At 35.6% G+C, this 24,445-nt stretch overlaps 1 protein-coding gene across 1 annotated transcript; it reads left to right on the forward strand.

Annotated features, from left to right (window-relative positions):
• The first annotated feature begins 1,753 nt into the window (after positions 1-1,753).
• Positions 1,754-23,970, forward strand: LOC112511471 (histone acetyltransferase of the MYST family 2). The gene is made up of 9 exons (XM_025117103.1): positions 1,754-2,084; positions 5,874-5,962; positions 6,074-6,133; positions 6,581-6,790; positions 8,291-8,359; positions 12,571-12,732; positions 13,492-13,585; positions 20,280-20,422; positions 23,551-23,970. Exons 1-9 carry the CDS (start codon positions 1,946-1,948, stop codon positions 23,752-23,754), a joined length of 1,170 nt encoding a protein of 389 aa, XP_024972871.1. The 5' UTR covers positions 1,754-1,945; the 3' UTR covers positions 23,755-23,970.
• Positions 23,971-24,445: the final 475 nt, after the last annotated feature.

A 24,445-nucleotide genomic window follows, 5' to 3' on the forward strand; every position in this document is an offset into this window, starting at 1 on the left:
TCTTTAAGACTACTCCCTGATCGACCGAGTTTATGTCCGATATAAATAATATCTTATTTTTATTTATCTTTAAATAAATTTTTTATTTATCTATCATTATAGACAATCCCATCTATATTATTTATGGATGTTGAATAATTAGATTAAATTAGTATAAATTAGATATAGTAATTATACATTTTAATTATTGAAACTCCATGGTCAGATTTGTACAAAGATTGATTCAATGGGTTCTGGACATGTTGGTAGTAAATATAAATCTTGTATTTATAGTTATAATTTGTAAACAATGAGTGGTATTTAACAATATCACCGTCACCCGAATGACGAGAATTAGTGATACAACAAATTGCCGGTTTGTAGTCGATTTTACTTTACACATTTAATTCTTTTGTTCTTGACATCCAGATTGAACATGAGACATTCCATTTGTCATTCTTGTTATGTCCAATCTCTAGTTTCTTGATTTTCTAATATATTGATAAAATAAATCATATGATATCTCTTATCAATTATCTGAGCATGCATATATTTCCTCGGTATATATTTATCAATGGGGATCAGAGACATTACTCCCGTTTTAAACGAGAGAAAAATCCTATCTCGATAAATGTTAGTTTTACCAAGTGTTAAAAATATAACAACCCAACAATCATTATGTCATTCGGTTACAAAATGATTAGAATAAATGTCAAAATACATCACTTACACATAACAAACTCCATGTTCTCAAGTTAAAAAATTACATATACATGTAACCCTTTATACTCAACTCTTCACTGCCATATACCAAGACTGAATCCATAGTTCTTCTCAAGTAGTTTAGGATATTCTTGACAACAATGCACTGACCACTACCTGGATTGGATTGGTATCTACTCATCGTGATCAAAACATACGATACATGAGGTCGAGTACATATCATGACATACATGATAGATTAAATTGCCGAATCATATTGAATATTACTAATTCATTCGCTCTTTTGAAACATAGTACGACATTGCATCTTAGAAAGTGATATGGCATGATACATAGATAAGTAGGCATGATAATGGGGTGGGGATGGGGGACGACCTCAATCCCTGATCCCCATCTTTGTCCCCGACCCCATCTCTATCGTGGAATTTGATGACATCACCATCCCCGTCCCCAACAGGGAATGAGGATCTTCAACGTGGAAACGATGAATTTTTTTCCCGTTTATATAAATTTTTAAGTCAAATGTGTGAGACGTCACACATGTTAAATCTCACATTTTTCCAATGAGCTTAAAATTAAAAAGAATTTAATTAATACAAAAAATATACATCATCATATAATAATTAATAAATCGAAAACCAAAAAAAAAATTAAATTTAATCTAATTTTTTTTTACGTCACATATACCAAAATATATCAGAATATTATCCAAAACCACATCTAGTAATATCCAAAATATATTGAAATATAAATAATATATACTATAATTTATTAATTAATATATATACGAGTATGGTATGGGGCGGAGCGGGAGTGCGGGATTCGTCCCTGTCCCTGTTCCTGTTCCCATCCCCGGTTTGAGGCAAACTCCATCCCCGACCGAGGCGAGTGAACCGGGTTTTACGATTGGTTGGAGCCAATTCCCATGCCTGTATTGTGTGTTTTTTAGCGTGGTTCTTTTCGTCATTGATCTCGGTTTCCGCTTGTTCCGGACCATCTTCTTGTATTTGATTACTTTTGCTGTTGCTAAAAAAGGAAAATAAATCCTTTCTTGGAAGTGTTTAGAGCCAAGAAATAAACCATAAACAAGTTTAAAAAAAAACCAAACCGAATTCGATTTTGTCGTTTTGGTAGAAGGATTCCGGTCTGGTCTTCAACCCTCGTGTATGCGATCATCAGAATTTTACCCGACGGTCCGCTTACCATATGACTGCTGTCTGAAATCGTTGTCAAAAGCAAGAATATGCAGCCGCTAGAAGTGGGTACTCGCGTTTTGTGCAGGTGGAGGGACGGCAAGCATCATCCCGTGAAGGTCATCGAACGCCGTAGACTTCACTCCGGTGGCCCTAATGACTACGAGTACTACGTTCATTACACCGAGTGTAAGATACGAACTCTTTGTTTACTTTCTTTCTCTACTTCTTTTTACAATTTTTTATGTGATAATTGATTTCAACTTTCATGAGGATATTTTATGTATGGTGCCAATTTTGTCAGGAGGGACCTTCATTCTTTCCCTGTTTTGGTACTGGACGATCTAGGTTTTACGAATTTAGGGTTTTTATAGGGATACTAGGTTAGGGCTTTCGAAGAATAGCTTGTTATGCTTGTAATTTGCAATTAAGCTCCATCTTTTTTCTTGCTTGTTTGGTTTTTCACAATTTGTTGGAAAAATGGCAGCCGGGAGAAGAAAAAGAAGAATAACCATGCTTTAGCAGCTGAATTGTGGTAGATTTATTGGATGCGGGGAGATATGGAAAGAATAAAAATTGCAATTTTGTAGGTTAAGACTTGAAAAAATACGACCTGAAAGTTTGAAATTCGACAAGTTCTAAGAAACAGATTTAGGTTAGCTAAGAGAATTTTAGCCAGCGAGTTTCTCTTTCTTCTAAAACTGTTGGAAGCTGGGAAGTAGCCTTCCAGCATGGTGTTGAATATTTTATGCTTGTCTTCTAACTTCCCGAACTCATTTATTATGTGATTTTGTACAAGCTCTGAACTCTCTAAGCCATATTATGTATCTATAATTTTGATCCCTTGTTGTATCTTTGTTATGGATATTTGCTGAAAGATGAATGAGATCCTGAATTGGTAAGATGAGTTCCTGAAAACTGAATTCTGAGTCATCGCTTGGCAACAACTAAAAATTCTGTTCCATTTTATGTTTAAAAATATTGATGATGAAAACAGTGTTTGGCAAAAAAAGGAAGACGCGGGATTGGCATTTTGACTTGATGAGGATAGGGTTCAAAAAGTTTCTTCACAAACAGTTCCCTTTTTTAGGTCAAGTAGCTATTAGAAGATAGAATCACATAAGGTGTTTTCCTCCCTAGTAATTGTGCTCTCTCTCTTCTCTCTTGTCGTTTCATTTCCCTCTCTTATTTTGCTTGATGCACTTTCTTGCATCTCAACGTCTTTATATCCTGCCTTTTACCACCACATCTAGGATATGCATTAATTCTCATAAATCATTCCTATGAATCGAAATTGAGGCCCATCTTGGAAAGGTTTTAAATCAATGGAACATACAGTTGCTAATGTAGATTTGCTCAGAAAGGAATATATACTCGTCATTATAGCATCATCAGTGTAGTTCTCAGCAATAGTCAATGGCAGTAAAAAGGAAAGAGAGTTGTCTCCAGAATTCACACTTTAAAACATCAAAGAAGAGTAAAATATATCTTCTTCTGATTTGTGGCTGTATCAATGCAACTTTAAATAGTTTGAATTTGCATATGCAAACATTTGCACAAGGACAAGGTCTGCCAAATTAGTAAGATTTTTAGTTTTTAGGAAGTTGATGTATGGGTTTCTTTGTTACATCAAGAAATTTTTGGAAAGAGAGGATTTTGTCTAGAACTCACCAGAGTGGACCTAACAAACTAATGAGACTTCTGATACGTTGAGAATAAATTGAGCTCTTAATGAAGGAAGGAAACACATGCACTTGATGGCTGGTCATGCGACTTATTTGGTATAATTATGTCACTGTAAGCTTTCTTTTTGTTCAAATGTACATGGGCCACTAAGACAAACATGTTTGTTAATCTACTGGAGATATATTTTGTCAGGTATAAGAAGCTTGGCTTTTTATTTTATAATGTAAGTAGAAGGAAAGTTGACTTGTCATTCCATCCGGGATTTATGGAAAGCCTTTATTTGAGTACTATATATACCAAGGATTTGCCCTTAGCGAATAATCACTGTTGGATTAAGGTAGATAAATTCCTCACCAAAAAGAAAAGCTGAAATTTATGTTTGAACAAATTTAGAAATTAGTCAATTACAATCACATCTAATCATATACATCTATACATTAATGTCTAAATATGCTAAATTGTTTTGCTTTTACTTTTTACCTTTTTGAGACACAAGCCTCCAGAGAAAAATGCATTATGTTAAAACTAGAAGGGTACTCGCACAATGCAGCGAGATACATCTCGATTTTAGTGTTTTTTTTTTGTCTCAGTCGATGTTATAATACGTTTTTATGTGTTTTTGAGAAAGCGATAATGTTTTATTTTTGAATAAAAATATAAATATGAAGATATCATAAAAAAGTGAAAAAAAATTGATATTAGTACTAAACTAACAATTTAAAAATTCTCGTTTATTTGTATATTTTTTATTTTTGATTTAATAATATAATTTTTTATAAAGATAATAATTAAATATTTTGTTAGAACTCAATGATTATCCTAATTATATTTTAGATTTTTTATATTTAAAAATGGGATGTCTATCATCTATTTGATTATATTTATCTACAATTAATAGTTACACGAATTCAAATATAAAACTTTAATAGGTAGTACTTACGCACAATTTACTTGTAATCTTGAATTTTAAGTAATATGCATCAATAAACAGTACTTCATGCATAAAAAATGGTTTTTAAGAGTTTTTGTCAAATGCTTTATAATATAGTATAGATTATTACAACCACATAGGCTAATCTCTCAAGCCAACCCCCCAAATGACACTCACACTCTTCAAATATTTAACTTACCTTTGTAACAAGAAAGAAAAGAACCAAATACTTCAAAGTGCATTTGATTGGAGATTTTGGCTTGGACTCCTTTTATAGGCATGGAGTCCACTCCACCTTTTATTGCTCATGTATGTGGAACTTGCTTTCAGCCAAAAATTCTCAACAAATTGCAAGTCTTAATGTATTAGTGTATCATACTTGAGGCTTCATAGGTGTTGTAATCTTGAAATTTAAGAGTTTTACCTAAATGATTAGTAAGATATTATATATATATATATTAGGGACATACTTAACAGAATCACAAGTCAATAATAGTAGAACCAGAATGAGATGGAAATAGAGTCGGAGTTTGAGGGAATATGTTCTTATTGTGATTCAAAATTATGGAAGCAGTCCTATCCATGTATAGGAAACACCAAGTAGAATTGACTTGCATGTGCTACTAATGGGCTGCCAATTAGAGTATAGTTTAGAATCATGCACTTAATTGCTGGTTGTGATCTTCAAAGATTGGTATTGAGAGCCCTTTAGCCCAATGTTATTGGCCAATTTACTTGAGATTTGGTTGGGGGTCAAGTCTATGCAGAGGAAGTGTGTGTTAAGAGTACGTTCCAGTAAAAAATAGAAAAGAAAAGAGGGAGATTGCTACAATCAACTTAAATGGATTTACTGTGGATAGGGATTCATAAAGGAGTGGAACCCTATACATTTTGTACCAAGTGAAAGAGATGATTGTTTTCATTCCTGTGAACTTGTTCACTAAATGTTTTGGTTGGGATGGAGGGGTTCTATGTTAATATAACACACTTGGAAGCTATTCTTTCATTTTTGTTGCGACTTCTTTTCGAATGATGAATAGAGGTTTTGTAGTATGTTCTTCCCTTATCTGTTTTAGTAGTTAGGTTTCATCTTTTTTATTACCTTATCTATTTGAGTAGTTATGCATGTTCTTCGATTTCAAAAAGAAAAGTATGTATGATCTTGGCTTCTTCCATGTTCTTGTTGCCTATGAGGCTATGACTTTGTTTTGACCTTGCTTTTCTTGTAGTGTCCACATTGTCATCATGATTATAGTGTAATGTTTATACGATTATTGTTTTTAATAAGTAACAGTGTATGCATGTGGCAAGGTGGTTTTTTGTTTTTGATATGTGGTCAGTTCTCTTGGTTTTTTTAACAGTCAATAGGAGACTTGATGAATGGGTTAGACTGGAACAACTTGACCTTGATTCAGTAGAAAACGATGTAGATGAAAAGGTGGAAGACAAGGTAAAATATCTATATTTTGTTCCTGTTTCTGATGTGTCTTTTGGTATTAATTCATTGTGGTGAAGTTTGAAAGATATTGCCTGATTTTCTTCTCTCGGCATTGATGTTTAGGTTACAGGTTTGAAAATGACACGCCACCAGAAACGTAAGATTGATGAGACTCATGTTGAGGTTTGTGTTACCATGTCATATCTTTCCATCTTTGCTGTTACTGCTCAATTATAGTCATGTTCATCATCTTGTAGCTGTATATTGTTTCTTCGTGTGCATATTGGAGGTTAAAGTTGTTGTTTGATTGCTTATGGATTGCTACAGCTTTGGAGTTGTTGAAATTTTTGGGTTTTTCTAATGTTGATTAGAATGATGAGTACAAAATTGTATATTACTAAAGTTGTCCATGGTCTAAGGTTTTATCTGCATATTAGTCCAACTACTTCTAATTTTGCATTTATGATGACCACAACTATAATCTGTTAATGAAGTGAGCCTCTCTATCCCCATTAATCGGTGTCCGTTAAAGAATCTCATGTGCAACAAACACAACTTATTCAAGACGAAGGTTGTGGAAGTTTTACAAAACTTGATTTCTGAACCTTCTTYTTCAATTGGCTTATATAGGGCCATGAAGAGCTTGATGCTGCCAGCTTACGTGAACATGAAGAGTTCACCAAAGTTAAAAATATTGCGACTATAGAACTTGGAAGGTACGAGATTGAGACATGGTACTTCTCCCCCTTCCCACCAGAATACAATGACTCCCTGAATCTGTACTTTTGTGAGTTTTGTCTGAATTTCATGAAGCGCAAAGAACAACTTCAGAGACATATGGTGAGTTATGTTACAATTTCTTCCATTTTTTAATTTGTGAATATCTAAATCATGATATGCCATGTTTCTGAAGGAAAGAGTGTTAGGTAATAACCAATTTGACCATAAAGTTCTAAAATTACTAAAGTGTACATGTCACATGAAATGGAGTTGTATTATTTGATCTTTGTAATGCAACCTATGGTTATTGGCTGTTCTTTAACCATCTTATTCGTCATAATGTCTTGGAAAGTTTCTTAGTTTTCCAATAATATGCAAATAGGGTATGGCACCCCTATGTTTCTTTGTTCCTTTGGTGCATCTTACCTCTCCCTTGCAATGATTTCCTTATCTTGGTTTGTTTCTAGCATATCTTTGTTTTTTCTTTCCCTGCTCTTTTTTTTCCTATTTGTTCAGCCTTTCGGAGTTGCTTTTCTTTTTTGCATACACTTTTTCGCAATTGGGCTGTCTTCATTGGGAACAACCGTTCTACTATTTGGGGTAGGGGTCAAGTTCGCGTACATCTCACCCCTCCTAGATTCCACCTCTAAGTGGGATATACTGGGCTCATTTGGTTTTGTTTGGTTTTGTATGACGCCCCCACCGTACCGGTCCCCTAACCATCATGGGAGAGGTAAATTGTGTGTCGCGGGAGCAAGTGGGTGGTCCTGAAATCGGACCTCCCAATCATTTTGCTAGGATGCTCACCTACCACTTAGTATTTCACCATAAGATACTTGCTCCATTATTTAATGAGTTTTTAGTTTGAATAGATTCAAATTATGGAGATTAATATGACTAGAAAACCAACTTGGTTACCACTTTGACCATTACGTACATATGTGTGAATAAGCTATCTCATTTACTTGGCCTAATTTTACTAGTAAGAGATATTCGGACACATAATTTATATATGTAAAATCAGTTGGCACAAGTATATGGCTAAAACATAAGTCATATCACAGTAAACATATGTTATTTGCTTTTTCTAGAAGACATGGTAAACCATCTAAGGTGATGAAACTTTTCCTCCAACCCAATAATGCACCTTGGTACTTTACTTTGAAATGCACAAGTGTGGATTTGAATTTAGGACCTCCAGGTTATCCAAAGGAAGTTCCAATCACTTAAGACAAACCAAGCTTGGTGTATTGTTTATCTTATTTCCTGTTCTTATTTAAAGTGTATACTTATTATTCGATAGCAGTTAGTAGGACCAACCAAAATTAACAAAGAGGACACTTACGTCTCATTTTACTATGTGCAACTGTTTTGTTCTTGGTATGGATTTTTTTTGTTATTTTTGGTTGAATATATGTTATTATCAAAATTAAATCTTTTTTTTTTATAAAATATTTATCATATGTGAAGTAATATATGGGTTTGTCTTGTGTCCAATCCCTCTAACTATCATTGTTTCTTTTGGTTTCTTCCATTTGTAAAGAAGTGGACCTAGATTTCTCCTTTCTTTCTTTTGCACAATTAACTTAAAATATCATTATTTGTTTTTTGTACTTGTAGAAAAAATGTGATCTCAAGCATCCACCTGGTGATGAGATATATCGAAGTGGTACCTTATCAATGTTTGAGGTATATTCTTGACATTTTTAACATATGCTGAGACACTAACATGCCTATACATGCAACATGACTGCATCACCAAAGTTGAACTGCTATGAACTATATTTTTGGGTCATTAAAGGAGTTTAATCGCACCATTTCACATTAGCTCACTCATTACATCTAAAAAGCTTGCACATAAAAATTTCAGGTTATTTTCTTTAACAAATTTAGTTGTGCATGGTTTTCATCTAATTGAAAACTTGTACATTAGTCATTAAGCTATTTCTTCGTAACAAATTCACATATATATTTCTACATAGCCTGAACTGCACTAGGAGGGTGTGCGATAGATGTTGCTAGTGGGACATATATCTAGTTATTCATGTACAAAGTGGAACATAAAGAAAAACCATTGTTGTGAACCCCTCTTAACGATGCCCTTCCCTGGAACTAGGGTATGCTAAATGTATATAAGCTTTACCATTTATGTATGCCATAGATGGCTGTCACTCCCTTGCTAACTAATTCTGCTGAACCTCAATGTAGATCATAAGAATCAACAAGTATAAGAAATTGTAATTTTTTTAACTATAGTTGCATACAAGTGGTGGCTATAAAGCACTTCGGTTTAAAATTATGGCTCTCACCTAAAAACCATTAAAGTGGTCAATGCTAGCCAAATTGATTTTGTTCTTACTAGAAAAGCAGAACAAGCATGCATAGAATGTGAAGTCATGTAGGTGAGCATGTAGTGACACAATTAGGCTTCTAGTACAATGTTATAGGGATGCACATGGGTTGGGTTGGGCAGTTTGAGGCCATTTGAACAACCCAACCCAACTACTTCAGCTTGGGAAATCATAACCCATACAACCCTATTTAAATTATAACCCAACCCAACCCATCCCATAACATGTTGGTTTGGGTTGGGGGTTTGAATGTATGTTCAAAAAGATGATCATCTTTCAATTTCAAACCAAAAAAATCAAATATCAGTTGTTGGTACTTAATCATTCAAAAACATTACAATCATCCAAGTTTATGTCTAATTATCTAAATATAAGTGTCAAAATACTATTATGATAAGATTGTTGAATTAAAATGACGCTATCGATCAACAACGACGATTCCAACTTCTCTTACTCTGATGTTGCTTTAAACTTGAGTTTTCTCATGTTGTATATAGTTAAAACAAAAGTTAGACTCATTGGAGTATTGGATTAGTAGGACTCTATTAAATTGTTAATGTACTTCCACTACGTACTGGTGTATGTTAGTAGACTTCTAATAGTTAATAACATGAATTTTTTAATTATTATATTTTGTCGTGTTTGGCGGTTTGGTTTGGTTTGGTTATGGACCTAACCAATAATTGATCCTACTCTCATCAGTTTGTATATTTTATAAACCAATTAAATCTCGGGTTAGATTTGGTTAGGTTAATTGGTCTATTTTTCATGTTGGGTTGGGTGGGTTGATAGTATGGTCGGTTTTTGTGCACCCTTTCAATGTTAGACGGTGTCGGAGCTAGGTGGAGAGACCTAGAAGGAGATAATACAATATCTAATGGTGGAAAGTTAGAGAAAGGCTTTATCCTTAGATGGACCAGTTGTCGAGCCATGTTTGATTGAACCGAACAACGTCCTCTGGAAGGAGTTGGGAGTTGTGCTCAGTACAAATAAGTTGAGAGAGGGAAGATCGCGGTGCTTTGGACATGTTTGCAGGAGACAAATGGTGGCTTCGGATGAGCAACTGAGGAGGGACATGGAGGTATTAGGCATTTCTAAGGACATGACTTTTAATGGAATTCTTCGAGATGCAATATTAGGATAGTAGACCAGGGACGGAGATATGTGGGTAGCATAAATAAGGAAGAGAGCTCGAGAGGTATAGGTTGGGGGGTAGGATTAGTGAGCCAACAGATAGGGTACCAGTGTCCTGAGATAGACTAGGGGATGTGTTGTCTTACCTTTGCTATGTTTCTTTGTACCTAATTTTATTTATATGGTGTTGCTTACTCTTTGCTAGCCTTGGTTCTTTTCAAAATTTAGAGTATCTTTCTTTCTGGTCTTGAGTTCTTCACTTTCAAACTCTTCTTTTTTCATTTTTTTCAAATTTTTTAGGCAAGCTTATTTTATCTAATGCACTTTCACAAGTTGGGTCTTCACAGAATCAAGTGTTCTACTCTCTATGGTAGAGGACAAGTTTTTATATCCCACCCCAACACCCCACCTCCAGGTGGGACATATTGGGCTCTTTGGTTTGGTACTACGAAGACTGAGAACATGGTACCAACATGCATTCAAAAGGTAAGAAAAGAGGTAATCGGAGAAATTTGAAGACAACACATCCCCTAGTCTAAAGATACTTAGTAAGAAGGTACCATAAGTTACTAAGAGGAAGAAAGGGTGCTACGAACTCTTATATGAATGAAGGAGCATTGAGTACATAGAGAAGGATACTCCATAAGAGAAGAAAGCAGTAAGAAGCTGAAAGTAAGGCCCATCAGAATCTATACAAGAAAGGATTAGAAGAGGCAGATGATGATGTATACAGTATGTTAATGATGCCACAACGAGTCATGGCGGTAGGCAACTGCCGGCATGCCATGTTTAGACGCACCCACCATGTTGTTTGTATGGCCACAAGTTGTTCACTGTATGTCATTTCCATGTGTATGCATCATAACATTGAAAATTTATATAATATTATCGTATTTGGTTATCAAATATAGAATTTGATTTAAAAATAAACAAGCAATACCATTAGACAAAGTCATTAGCCATTACATTTATAACACTGGCGTCTCAAAGTCATAACTTTAAACAAGATGTTAAAAACTAATCAAAATCATCAAACATAAAGTTATCTTCATGTCCCTCGATAACAATCACTATCATTTGAAAGAGTGGGTGACCTTTTTTCATAATAATCTTCCACATCTTTCTCATCATTTGAACAAATGCTTTACCATCTTCGGTTACATATTCACTGGAATGGGGATCTATAAGAAACATTGTTTCCCTGGAAATGGATCCAATGACACCATGTAGCAAGTAGGTGGCAAACTCATTGCAACCTCTGACTTCCTGGGAAGATTGTGAACCTCATTCACATGGTACCCGCTACTCGTCATGTTTGGTTTGATATTGCTACCGCACAGGACTTCGAGATTCATTGATTTATCAGCGTAAAGCCGTAAAACCAAGAAGTACTTACAAACTCAAAAATGCTCCAATGTGCTCACAACACAGGTCAAGACTTGTTTTTGAACTTTGCAAGCTCAGAATACTACATTCATGGAAAAATCTGTCCACATGGACACTCTACTTCTCATCCAGGTTCTCAAAGGGTTCTCCAAAGATAGAAATTAGATCTCAACTTTGAACCTTAGCAAGTGATTACTTTGTTCTCAGCTGCATGTGATTGATGAAGGAATTAAATTAGGGAATTAGAGAAAACAGAATGGGAGAGAGATGAATCAGATATAGGGAGATCGTTATCGGAAGGATGATGGAGAGAAGGGAGTATTTAATTCTAAATCTTTTCATCAGGCTTAGGATTTAAAGAAGACGGCAGATATACCAAGATGTCATGAGGACGGATGTGCCTTGAGATGTTCAGAGAATTGTGAATTCACCAGTCACCACAACATTACCAAGCATGAAATCAGCAACAAACCAGGCGTTAACTTAGCAGACTAAACACACAACTAACAGAATTGACAAGTCAAAGGGACTCAAACAGGTGGCCTTGTGTTCATTTTTGGCTTCACACACATGCGAGATCCAAATTCAAATAATCTCCCATGTCTCCTTGCTTCCAACTATCTACACCAACTATCTAGGAGCACGTTGCTGAGCAACAGACAAAAGTAAGGAAAATAATGACTAATGAGCATCTAACAAGTTTACTAAGAGGTCAATGGTGTTGTGGAACTTGTTACTGGAGCTGTAGAGTTTTGGTTTCTCCTTGCACGTGGTGTCAACTTTGTTTATTAATGTGTTTCTTAGGATATGATTTTTTTCTTCCACATGCTAAAGTCTATGTTAAAAAATTGCATTGAAGATTTCCCTTCTGTTTTTAATCTTAGCATTACACGATCTAGTCTTTGTTACAAAGTATATAATTAGAGAAAGAAATACGTACCTAAAGCCTTAGTTCTATCTCTAAATTAATTGTAGTTTCAGTGACATTTCTTATTAATAATGTGTAGAAATGATTACTTTTTGGAACAGGTTGATGGGAAAAAGAACAAGGTCTATGGCCAAAACCTTTGTTATCTGGCGAAGTTGTTTCTTGATCATAAGACCCTCTACTATGATGTTGACCTGTTTCTATTTTACGTGCTGTGTGAGTGTGATGATCGTGGGTGCCACATGGTTGGCTATTTCTCGAAGGTAATTTATCTGCCTTTTGCTGTTCTTATTAGTTAGGACACTTTCTAGCAAGGATTTATACTGCCTATACAGAATGAATTTTGGCAGGATCCATTATACAAAGTCATGACTTGGTTTATAATTGCTCAATCTTATGATTCAGGAACAGTTTGACGTACATGTTATTTGTTACTTTTGATTTGTGTAGATCTGTTTTCTGAGTTCCTGTTGCTGTATGTTTCTGTTTGCGTGGCGTCATTTTCATAAGAAAATTTGATGCAACATGTTCTTGTAAAGTGTAAACTTAACCTTCTGATTCCATGCCACACTATTTTGAGTCATGATATGCCCCTAGCAATGTTGTCCAAGTAAAGAATCCGTTTGATTTATTGAACTTTGCAACTACAGAATACAGATTACAACCTTTAGATGTTTCAGTGAAATACATGTGTTTCCATATGCTTAATAAACATTTCCTGATTAACTTTGAGTTTTAGTTTTCACTCTTACCTTTAGGCAATGCCTTTATCCTGAAAATATATTTATATCCTCTCGTAACCTCTCAATATTGGAGGTAAGGATCAAATTAGGTTGAGACCATCGCTTGATGCAACTCAAAATTCATATGCACAGCGTGTGCGGTTTAAGAAAATCCTGTTTTCAAGCTTTCCTGATGGGATAATTTAAAAAATCATGAAACCGCTTATATTTTAGAAACATATTTAGTTTAGTTTTTCTGGGAGTTGAACCAAAAAAAATATTTTGTTGTTGATATTGCAGGAGAAGCATTCAGAGGAGTCCTACAATCTAGCATGCATTCTAACTCTTCCTCCCTATCAGAGGAAAGGCTATGGGAAATTCTTAATTGCATTTTGTGAGTTCCTTTCCTTTTTGACCTTTTTCCAACTCTCTGGTAGCTCTGTTCTATCTGTATATATGTTACTGTGCTATTTACAATAAATGGAACCTCTAACAATATTCAAACTCCTAATAACATGATTCGATTCTTAAATGGACACTTAAAATACGTATTATCATGACATTTGAGCCTACCTTTTAATAAAAGAAGTTTATATACTGGTTTATAGATGGTCTTCTGTTCTGTGATTATGTCTAATGTCCACAACGAAATTGCATCATAGAGATGGTAGCATCTTATGGTTACTTTAATTTATGGATATGGACCATCCTTTTCTTGTTCTAAATTATAGGGTGTGGCCTAGGTAGTCAAGGTTTTAAATATTGGATACCTGAAATCCCTAGAAGTGAGAAATTTAGATAATTGTTAGTGTGTTACCATGTCTTCTCCCAATGAACCTCTTACTATGTATGTGGGAAAATGTAAAAATGTAAATGATTATGTATTTAATGTAGGAGTAATGGAAGCCGATTATAGTCCCATAATATTAATGATTGTAGGCAATCCCAGAAAATCAGTGATTCATAGAATAATTAAATATCAATAAATTATAAATTATAATGAATCAACTGAGCGACGGGTCTTGGACGGGTCTTGGGAGTCTGCTTTAAAATCGTCCGCCCTGCCCCCCCCCCCTCGAGTATATGCTTCAACAGGAATCCCACAAGGGTAGATTATAAACCTCTAGTAAAATGACCGCCCGTAACCCGGTAGATAAAGTACTTTACATAGCATTACATAGTCTGTTTTAGGGATTAGCGACTTACCCATTCAGTGACTTTGGCACTGGACATACTCGTTTAAGTTTCCTTTTCTATCCCTTTGCCTTGTGTATTTATATTGTATGCTTCTCTGTCAAGAATGAATAAGAAACACAACAGAATTCCTAATCCTATTATGGTATTAGAGCTATCGAAGCCTGGGAAGCCTTTTTAGCCGTCATAAACCTTCTTTGAAAATTTCGTAGGCCTTCATTGCCTCCTTTTTTGATTTCTTTTTTTGTGGCCTTCATTACCAACAATTCCTAACCCAGCACCGAAAGAATGACAGAACCCAAATCAGAATCTGCCATAACCCATGTTTCTCAACCAGGAGATTTACAGCACATCCATGCATCATACTAATTGGATGGAAAGAACCATCTCAAATAGTCCCAAGTAGTTCGAACCATCCTGGAAAGGAAGGGAAAATCAGTCATCTCACCGAACAAGACCCAAATGAGAAGATCCCAAGTTTCAAGCATGGGATGAAGAAGATTCCATGATCATGGCGTGGTTATGGAGTTCTATGATTCCTGAAATAAGTGACACTATGATGTTCATGGCTAATGCCAAAGGGAACTGGGATGCAATTCAACAAACGTACTCTAAAGCAAAAGATGCAGCTCAGGTTTATGAAGTGAAAGTCAAGACTATGGTAGCAAAACAGTAACCGAGTATGCCAATCAATTAATATCATTGTGGCAAGAACTCGATCATTATAGGGTAATCAAGACCAATTGCTCTGAAGATGCGTCGATACTCAAGACTTCATTGAACAAGACAAAGTTTATGACTTCCTTGTAGGTTTAAACTCTGACTTTGATCAAGTGAGGATTCAAATCCTTGGAAAATTTGAAGTACCTTGCTTTAATGAAGTGGTGGCTATTGTTAGAAGTGAGGAGAGCAAGAGAATCTTAATGCTTGAGACCCTTCAATGAATGGCTCGACAATGGTGGCCGAAAATATCAAGATAAGGAGGGAAAATAGAACCAACTACGAATCTGGATCCGGGAAAGGTGATCAACTCAGGACTCAAAATCGAGATGGGTTATGGTGCACTTATTGCAAAAAGGCATGCCACACCAAGGAGAAATGTTGGAAGTTACATGGCAAACCTCCAAGCCAAGAGTGGGGGCAGAAAAGTGCAATGACTAGAGAAAAAAGGACAAACCCATGTCGCAATCGACCCAACCCCAGAAGAAGTCAAACAAGAGCCAACAAACATTAATCAAGAGGAAATGGAAAAGCTCAGGTCATTTTTCAGCACTCTGGAAAAACCTTCTCTTAGTGGATACTCATTCCCAGGTACTTATTTTTTAACCTATTCAGGTGAGCATCCTTTTTCATTTGGATTTAATGTCTCAGCAACTGTCCATGTGCTCACTCTTCCAAACACTTCTCCATATACTCACCTTGTCCAAGTAACAAGAAAATTCCCACGGCTGATGGAACTCAAACCACCGTAGCCGGTATAGGAGATTCCAACTCAGCTCATCCATTCTTTTAAAAAATGTTCTTCACGTCCCAAAATTGTCCATTAATTTGATTTCCGTAAAGAAACTAGCACGAGATTTACCTTGTCAAGTGGTATTTTGTGACGAATATTGTTTGCTTCAGGAAAAAGATTCAGGGAAGACAATTGGACTTGCTAAGGAAAATGATGATCTATATTGTCTTGAGATGCCAAAGAGTAGCAGATTATCTCACTCGTATCAGAATCTGTTCTTTCCAATAAAGAAAAAATCATACTTCATCATTGTCGTTTAGGTCATCCCTCATTTAGGATTATTGAAGTTATTTTTCCTTATTTGTTTAAAACAATCGATGTTGAAAGGCTTCATTGTGAGGTATGTGAGCTTGCTAAACACAAGTGTATCCCTTTTCCTAATAGTGATAAAAGAAGCAACTCTCCTTTTTATCTTATTCACACTAATATTTGGGGTCGATGTAATATTTCCAATGTGTCAGGTGCAAGATGGTTCATGACTTTCATTGATGATTGTACATGGGTTACTTGGGTGTTCATATTAAAACATAAGTCTGATGTTAGCACTATTCTTCCTAATTTCATTTCGATGGTAAAAAATCTATTTGGAGTATAAGTTTAAAAAATAAGAATCGATAATGCTCGAGACTTTTTCAATCGAACTCTCACCTATTTTCAAAAAGAGGGAATAATTCAAGAATCTTCATGTGTTAAAACACCTCAAGAGAACGGAGTGGCAGAGAGGAAAAATTGGCATTTATTAGATCAAACCAGAGCATTATTATTTCAAAATAACGTTCCAAAACATTTTTGGAGAGAAGCAGTGCTCACAACAACTTATCTTATAAATAGACTCCCTACCCGAGTTCTAGGATTCAAAAGTCCTATGGATGTACTTTCTTCCTTTTACCCAAATGTGTCCACTTCCAACAATCTTGTACCCCGTATTTTTGGATGTATTTCATTTGTTCACGTCCATAGCCAAGACAGAAACAAACTTGATCCTCGGGCACTAAAGTGTGTTTTTTTGGGATATTCCTCAACCCAGAAAGGGTAAAAATGGTACCACCCCCCATCTAGAAAGTTTTTTGTGTCAAGGGATGTAACTTTAAGCGAAGACAATCCCTACTTCACCAACCTTATGTTCTGGGGAGGATCGAAAGGAAGATAAGGGTAGCCTGGAAGATCTTTTACTTGACTTATCTATATTAGCTTCTACTTCTATCCCTGAGCACTCCCCAAATACTCCTATTATCCACGATCCAAAAATAGTTTCACCAGCTCCTGAGCCTATTTCTTCCGAATCTCACTCCACTCCTATCCCTAAGCTTGAACACTCCCCAATTACTCTTGTTACTCATAACTCTAAAACAATTCCACCAGATCGGGAACCTATTCCAGAATCTAAATCCACTCGGTTTAGGAAGAACCTGGTATACTCAAGACAAAAGAAGAACATTCTTAGACCCGAGTAAGTCCAAGAATCTGATATCGGTCCTTCAAACGAGGTAACATTTTCTAACTCTATACCCTTGCAAAGCATAACTGAATCTCAAACAAGTGACCAATCTCTGCCTATTGCCGTTAGAAAGGGAACAAGAGAATGCACAAAAAGACTATTGTATCCCTTACATACTACACCTCTTTCCAAAAATTCTCTTCCACCTATAAAGCATTTCTTGTTAACTTGGAACTCCATTTCCATTCCTACAAGTTTATCTGAGGCATTATCTAATGAAAATTGAAAGCAAGCCATGAATGTGGAAATGGAAGCACTTGAAAAGAATAAAACTTGGGAGTTGGTTAAATTGCCGGAAGGAAAAAGCCAGTAGGATGCAAATGGGTTTATACAGTGAAATATAACGCGGATGTGTCAATTGGGAGGTATAAAGCAAGACTGATAGCCAAGGGATATACGCAGACTTTTGGCATTGATTACTTTGAGACATTCGCACCTATTGCAAAAATGAATACAGTAAGGTAATTCTATCCCTAGCTGCTAATCTTGATTGGGATTTGCCAATTTGATGTAAAAAACGCATTCTTGCATGGAGAACTTGAGGAGGAGATCTATATGGATGATCCACCTGGTTATGGAAAAGGAACAAAACGCAATACAGTGTGCAAGTTAAAAAAGGCACTATATGGCTTAAAACAATCTCCTCGAGCATGATTTGGGAGATTTACCAAGGCTGTGTTAACCTTGGGATATAAACAAAGTCAAGGGGTTCACACTCTGTTCATCAAGCACTCAAAAACAAGAAAAATAATAGTGCTACTGGTTTATGTGGATGATATCATTGTAATAGGAGATGATAAAGAAGAGCAACAAGCCCTAAGCTTATGTCTAGCCAAAGAATTTGAAATCAAGGCATTAAGAAGACTGTAAGTATTTCCTTGGAATTGAAGTTGGTCATTCAAGAAAGGGAATTTTGAAGTATTTCCTTGGAATTGAAGTTGCTCATTCAAGAAAGGGAATTTTTATATCCCAATAGAAGTATGTTATAGATTTGCTCATGGAAACAGGTCAAGGTGCATGCAAACTTGCTAGACTCCTATAGACCTGAATCATAGACTGGGAAATGCAGAAGAAGATGCAATTGTGAACAAAGAAATGTATCAACGGCTTGTGGGGATACTTATATATTTTTCTCAAACCAAACCTGACATAGCTTATGCTGTAAGCATGGTCAGTCAATTTATGCATAACCCAAAGGAAACCCATTTACGAGCCTCACACCGGATTTTACAGTATCTCAAAGGAGCATCGGGGAAGGGAATCCTATTTGAAAGAAATAACCGTGTAACTCTTGAAGCATACACCTATGCAAGCTATGCTACGTCATCAGTTGACGGTAGATCGATAACAGGGTATTGCACTTTTCTCGGAGGAAATCTTGCTACATGGAGAAGCAAGAAGCAAAGTGTGGTAGCACGATCTAGTGCTGAAGCCGAATTTCGGGCAATGGCACATGGTATATGCGAACTATTGTGGCTAAAAATCATCCCAAAAGATCTAAGGATCAATTGGGAGGGATCAATGAAGCCCTATTGTGACAATAAGTCAACAATAAACATAGCTCACAATCCAGTTCAACATGATCGAACAAAGCATGTTGAAGTTGACAGACATTTTATCAAGGAAAAGCTAGACAGTGGCTTAATTAGTACTCCATTTGTGCCTACTCATGAACAACTAGCAAATGAATTCACCAAAGGACTAAGTAGACTGATGTTTGAGAGAATTTTATCCAAGCTGGGAATGGGAAACTCCCACTCACCTGCTTGAGGGGGAGTGTGGGAAAATGCAAAAATGTAAATGATTATGTATTTAATATAGGAGTAATGGGAGCCGATTATAATCTTATAATATTAGTGATTGTAGGCAATACCATAAAATCAATGATTCATAGAATAGTTTCCTTTTCCTTCCCTTTATCTTGTGTATTTATATTGTATGCTTCTCTGTCAAGAATGAATAAGAAATACAGCAGAATTCCTAAATCTGTTAATGTGTGGTACGTTCTAAATTGTCAAATATTTGATGTCTCTCCACCTCAACATTTGCATTTCTGTTGCACTAATCTTGTGGAAATGTTGTCTGTTAATGGCCTGCATTGCTCTCATGTGTCATGTGTTGGTGGCGAATTAGGATATATAACCAATTTCATTCCAAAAATCTGATACTTTAGCATTTTTTTATTGGTTAAACATACAATTAAAAGACAACATATTAATTGTGTAAAACTCTCTTCACAGTTTTAGAACATGAAATGAATAAATATAGTACCTTGACTGCTTATAATGATATGGAGTAACAAATGCACTAGCTGCACCTCAAATAACTATACCTTATCCTTTGTAAACTGGAAAGGGAAAAGGGTTATTTTTCTTTCAGGGTAGAACCTGTTGCTAGCTCCTTGTCTTTAGCATCTGAAAGTGGGGTTAGAAAATCTGATATCGGTTTGAATGCGTATGTGATAATAACTAATATTATCTAACATGTGACCTAGAGGGTAGGGCGTAAGGAAGTGGTACCGTGTCAAATCACCATGCTTTGCCTCTTATGAGTCATGAATCCCTGAACTTATGTTACTTGCTATGGTTGGTGCCATTTGGCCAATTGCTTGTCGGCTGTGTGATGGTGTTAGTACAAATGCAAAAACGAATAACCTCCAGACACAAGTATTGCAATAGAGTAGGGAGTTTATGATTATGACTTCCCATCATCGCATGATCACTGTCAAAGAAGAAGCCATAAAAGTTCCTCAATTTTGCATTTACACTTCACTTCTTCAATTATGGTTAGGAGATCAAACCCTTGCATGTTTTTTGTTTGATTTTGCTTTTATCTTTGACCTTTTGGCACGTGAATGATGGAATACCTCTTACTATGGTGCAGCATATGAACTTTCCAAGAAAGAAGGTAAAGTTGGCACACCTGAAAGGCCTCTTTCTGACCTGGGATTGCTTAGCTACAGAGGATATTGGACTCGGGTTCTTCTAGACATTTTGAAAAAGCACAAAGGCAACATATCAATTAAGGTTTGTTTTAAGTTTACTAGAGCTCCTTGTGATTTTACAATTACTTGATTCTGACTTTGTACAATCCTGATTTTCTCTGGACTAGCATGTAAATAGTTAGGCTAAAACTCGAGGTGATCATTTGCGGGCTTGGGCGAGCCCAACATACTTTTTGTCCAAGACTGTGGGTTTGATAAGTTGCCCTTGTCCTTCCTATAAGTGGGCAAGATTGGCATAAGGGCGAAGGCGCCTAAAAAGTCTTTTAGCTCTGAGAAAAACAAAATCTATGTAAAATAGTTCAAAATACACCATTTTCTTTCCAACTTGAAATAATACTTAGTACATACATAGTCTTAGGATAACGGAAGAAATAGCTTCACAAAATATGGTCATTTTCTCCCCAAGTTCTTAAGCAACATTTGCAGCCCAAATTCTTCTACAGCCAAATATTGCACCACTTAAATAAGTAGAAAATATTACAAAAGACATGATAAATAATTAGTTTGTGTAGAACACGTAGTTAGTAGTTTTAATTCAATAGAAACCGAGTCACCATCAACTTATATTTCATCATCTTCTTCTTCTTCGTCAACATCCAAAATTACCATGGTTAAAAAAATTCTTGAACCTCCAACAAAAAAAAAAACAAAAGTACATATTAGGCAAGTACCATAAAGTTATAAACTTAACTTACAATAATTACATTTAAAAATAGTATTTACCTAAAGCAAGGCCTTTTGCTCCCAACCAATCTTCATAACATGCAAGCACCTCAATTGTCTTCTCCTTAAGAGAAGCTTTAGAAGGTATCAAATTCTTTCTCGTACTAATAGAAGATTCCACTGGGACATTAGAGATAGGAATGATGAGGATGTCACAAGCCATATATAAATGGTCCAAACTTTGGATAATAGATTGAACTTCAATTCCAATAATCCAGTACATCACATTTCCCATAATATTATAATTCTTCTTTAAATAGAGCTCCAACTCACTCTTGTCATTGTTTACCTTTCTCTTTTTACTCGAGAACATGTTATACTTTGCAATTTCGTTTATTTGATAATCGCTAGTTCTTTAGGAGCTAGTGGCAATAGTGGGAGAAGTGGCACCTTGTCCAATCCTCTTATACTCATCAAATAAGTTAAAGAAAGTAGTTGTAATACTTTGAACCTTTTCCCTACCATATGTTTCCCCATTCAACTTATCATAGCAGATATTCAACTCTTTCTACTTTAATGTGTGGATCTAAAATGACAACTCAAAAACAAGAAATTTTAGTTAGACCAAACACTAATCAAACTTTTTCTGCATATACTTTGACATGGAAGACAAGTTACACAAAAGACCCGCTGCAACATCTATGAACTTCCTATGCATCCTTCAGATACCATCAAAATGGAACTCACCGTAGGATTCTTGGAGGCCGAAAATGTATTAGTCAGATCATAGATAAGCTTCAAAAATGCATTCAAGTCACCAACTCATATCATATTTATCAATTGAGAGGACAAACACTTTGATATCTTTATCTCGACTAACCAAATAATCAATCACAGTTCTAAAATAGCGGTTAAACATCAAAAAAGTTGAATTATACCTTATGCAATTATCTCCATGCAACTTTTTGTTTCTTTTTATACCAAAACAATACTATAAAACTTCCTTTTTTTGGGATCAAGTGAGTTTTATGGTGTTATTTTGGTATAAAGACAAATAAAAAGTTGCATGGAGATAATTACATATGGTGGATTTTACTTTTTTGATACTTGGCCACTTTATGTATTTTAGAAATGTGATTGATTATTTGGTAGATTGAGATAAATATATCAAAGTGTTTGCCCTCTTAGATGATGAATGTGATAGATTTGGTGAGTTGTATGCATTTTTAAAGCTTATCTATGTTGTGACTGATACATTATATGCCTCTACTGCAAATTTCTATTTTCATGGTGTATGGAGGATGCGTGGAAAGTTAATAGAGGCTGCTACGGGTTCTTTGTGTAACTTGTCTTCCATGTCAAAATATATGCAAAAAAAGGTTTGATAAGTATATAGGTTTGACTATAATATTCTTCCTTCTTGTGTTTCCGTTTTAGACCTCCACTTTAAATTAGAAATAATTGAATATCATGATAAGTTGTATGGGGAAGCATGTGCTAAGCAGGCTGTTTCCATATTAAAATTACTTTATTTTACGAGTATAAGGGGGTTGCACATGCTGCCGCTACTCCTACTTTTTCCACTAGCTTTGTGGGAAGCAATGATTTTATGAGGATCAACTGGATGGAATTTTAGAGTATAAAATGTTTTTGAGTAAAAACACAAAGGTGAACAATGACGAGTGTGAATTTGAGCCCTACTTCGAGGAGAGGCATTCCTATATCACTGGAAAATGTGATGTATTGAATTATTGCAATAGGAGTTTAATATGTTATCCAATCTGTGCCATTATGGTTTGTGACATCAAAATTTGTGAAGATATTGTTTTTGTTTAGCTACACTGATACTATGCTTGTAGTAAGCCTTAATATGGTTGGAAAGGAAATGGTGTATTTTGTATGATTTTAAATAGATTATGTATTTTTTTAAAAAGGAAGGACTTTTTAGGCCGGTGGGCAAGCCCGGCTGGTTTACATGGCGGTTAAGGGCAACGTATCAAACCCACAAAAAAGGGCTTGGTTTCTGCTGTATTAGGCCCATTAGACAAACATAGCTAGCTGATGCCCGTGTGCAACCCAAACCCATAGCTGATCACCTTTATTGAGAACCTACTTTTTCGTGATGTGAAGGGATGGCTTACTTTCTTTGTATAAACACGTGAATCCGTCTCACAACTAGTGTAGTAGTAGTTATCCTATATCATTTCTTATGGCTGTTATCTTATCTCAATTCTTTGACTCTGCACTTTATCAATAAACTATTGTTTATTTCTTCCTCATCTGACACCAAATAAAAACCTATTAACCAATGGTTGATCTCTGAGTAGTTGGGCATCCATGATATATGAGATATCTTCTCTATGTAGAACTTTTTTAAGATGTGAAGAACAATAGCGAAATAGCTAGTGCAACTGATACCAGTTCTCAATGTTTTGAGATAACCGGCTTGTTTTCTCTCTTGTATTATGAACTCTTTTGTTCGTTCAGGAGCTTAGTGACATGACGGCGATCAAGGCGGAAGACATTTTAGCAACTCTTCAGGCATTAGAATTGATACAGTATAGGAAAGGGCAGCATGTGATATGTGCAGATCCTAAGGTGTTAGACCGTCACCTAAAAGCTGCTGGTCGTGGTGGTCTGGAGGTTGATGTTAGCAAATTGATTTGGACTCCTTACAAGGAACAAGGTTGATTGATGATTCTTGATCCGCTTTTCAATCGTTTCACATTGGAATTACAATCATCAATTAGTTTTAGCTATATAAATATGTCCTTGATGTGCTCTCAATAAAGTTACCAAGTATTGCACCCTTGTTCTGTAATATGGTGAGAATAACAGGCTGATATTGCTGTTGCTTAAACAAAGTAGAAGAGGGCTCATGCTATTGTATCTTCTGATGACCAAGAAGGTCCATTTTGGTTGTTATTTGGGGGCATTTACCAAACAATTATCGGGTAGGCGCTTTCCGTCAAGAGTCACCAAACGCGCTTTAACAGGTGACATTATTCGCAATCAAGAATGGATTGTTGGTAAGCGTCTTATACATCATAAATGTTTATAGGGTAAGATTCCTGGTCCTTGCCATTCTCACTTGTAAGTGTTTGGTAACGGCCTCGGTCGTAAACTGTTTCCAGATCCACTTTAAATTGGTAAATTCGAGTACACTTTTTTTGTCCAAAATAATGTAGTGATAGCGTAGTTTTTTTGGTCAACCTTGACCTTAACGGGTCTTGGTGGTCGTAAATGGGTCCTTTTGGTCTTAGGGGATAAACAGTTTGAATGATAAAAATGACTATTTTACCCTTGGTTTTACATTAAAACATAATAGATCACATTTCTCAAAACAACAATATTAATAGATCAAATCATAAAACTGTAAACA

This window comes from Cynara cardunculus (genome assembly GCF_001531365.2).
Source record: "Cynara cardunculus var. scolymus isolate 2C chromosome LG 4, CcrdV1, whole genome shotgun sequence".
NCBI classification, from domain to species: Eukaryota; Viridiplantae; Streptophyta; class Magnoliopsida; order Asterales; family Asteraceae; genus Cynara; species Cynara cardunculus.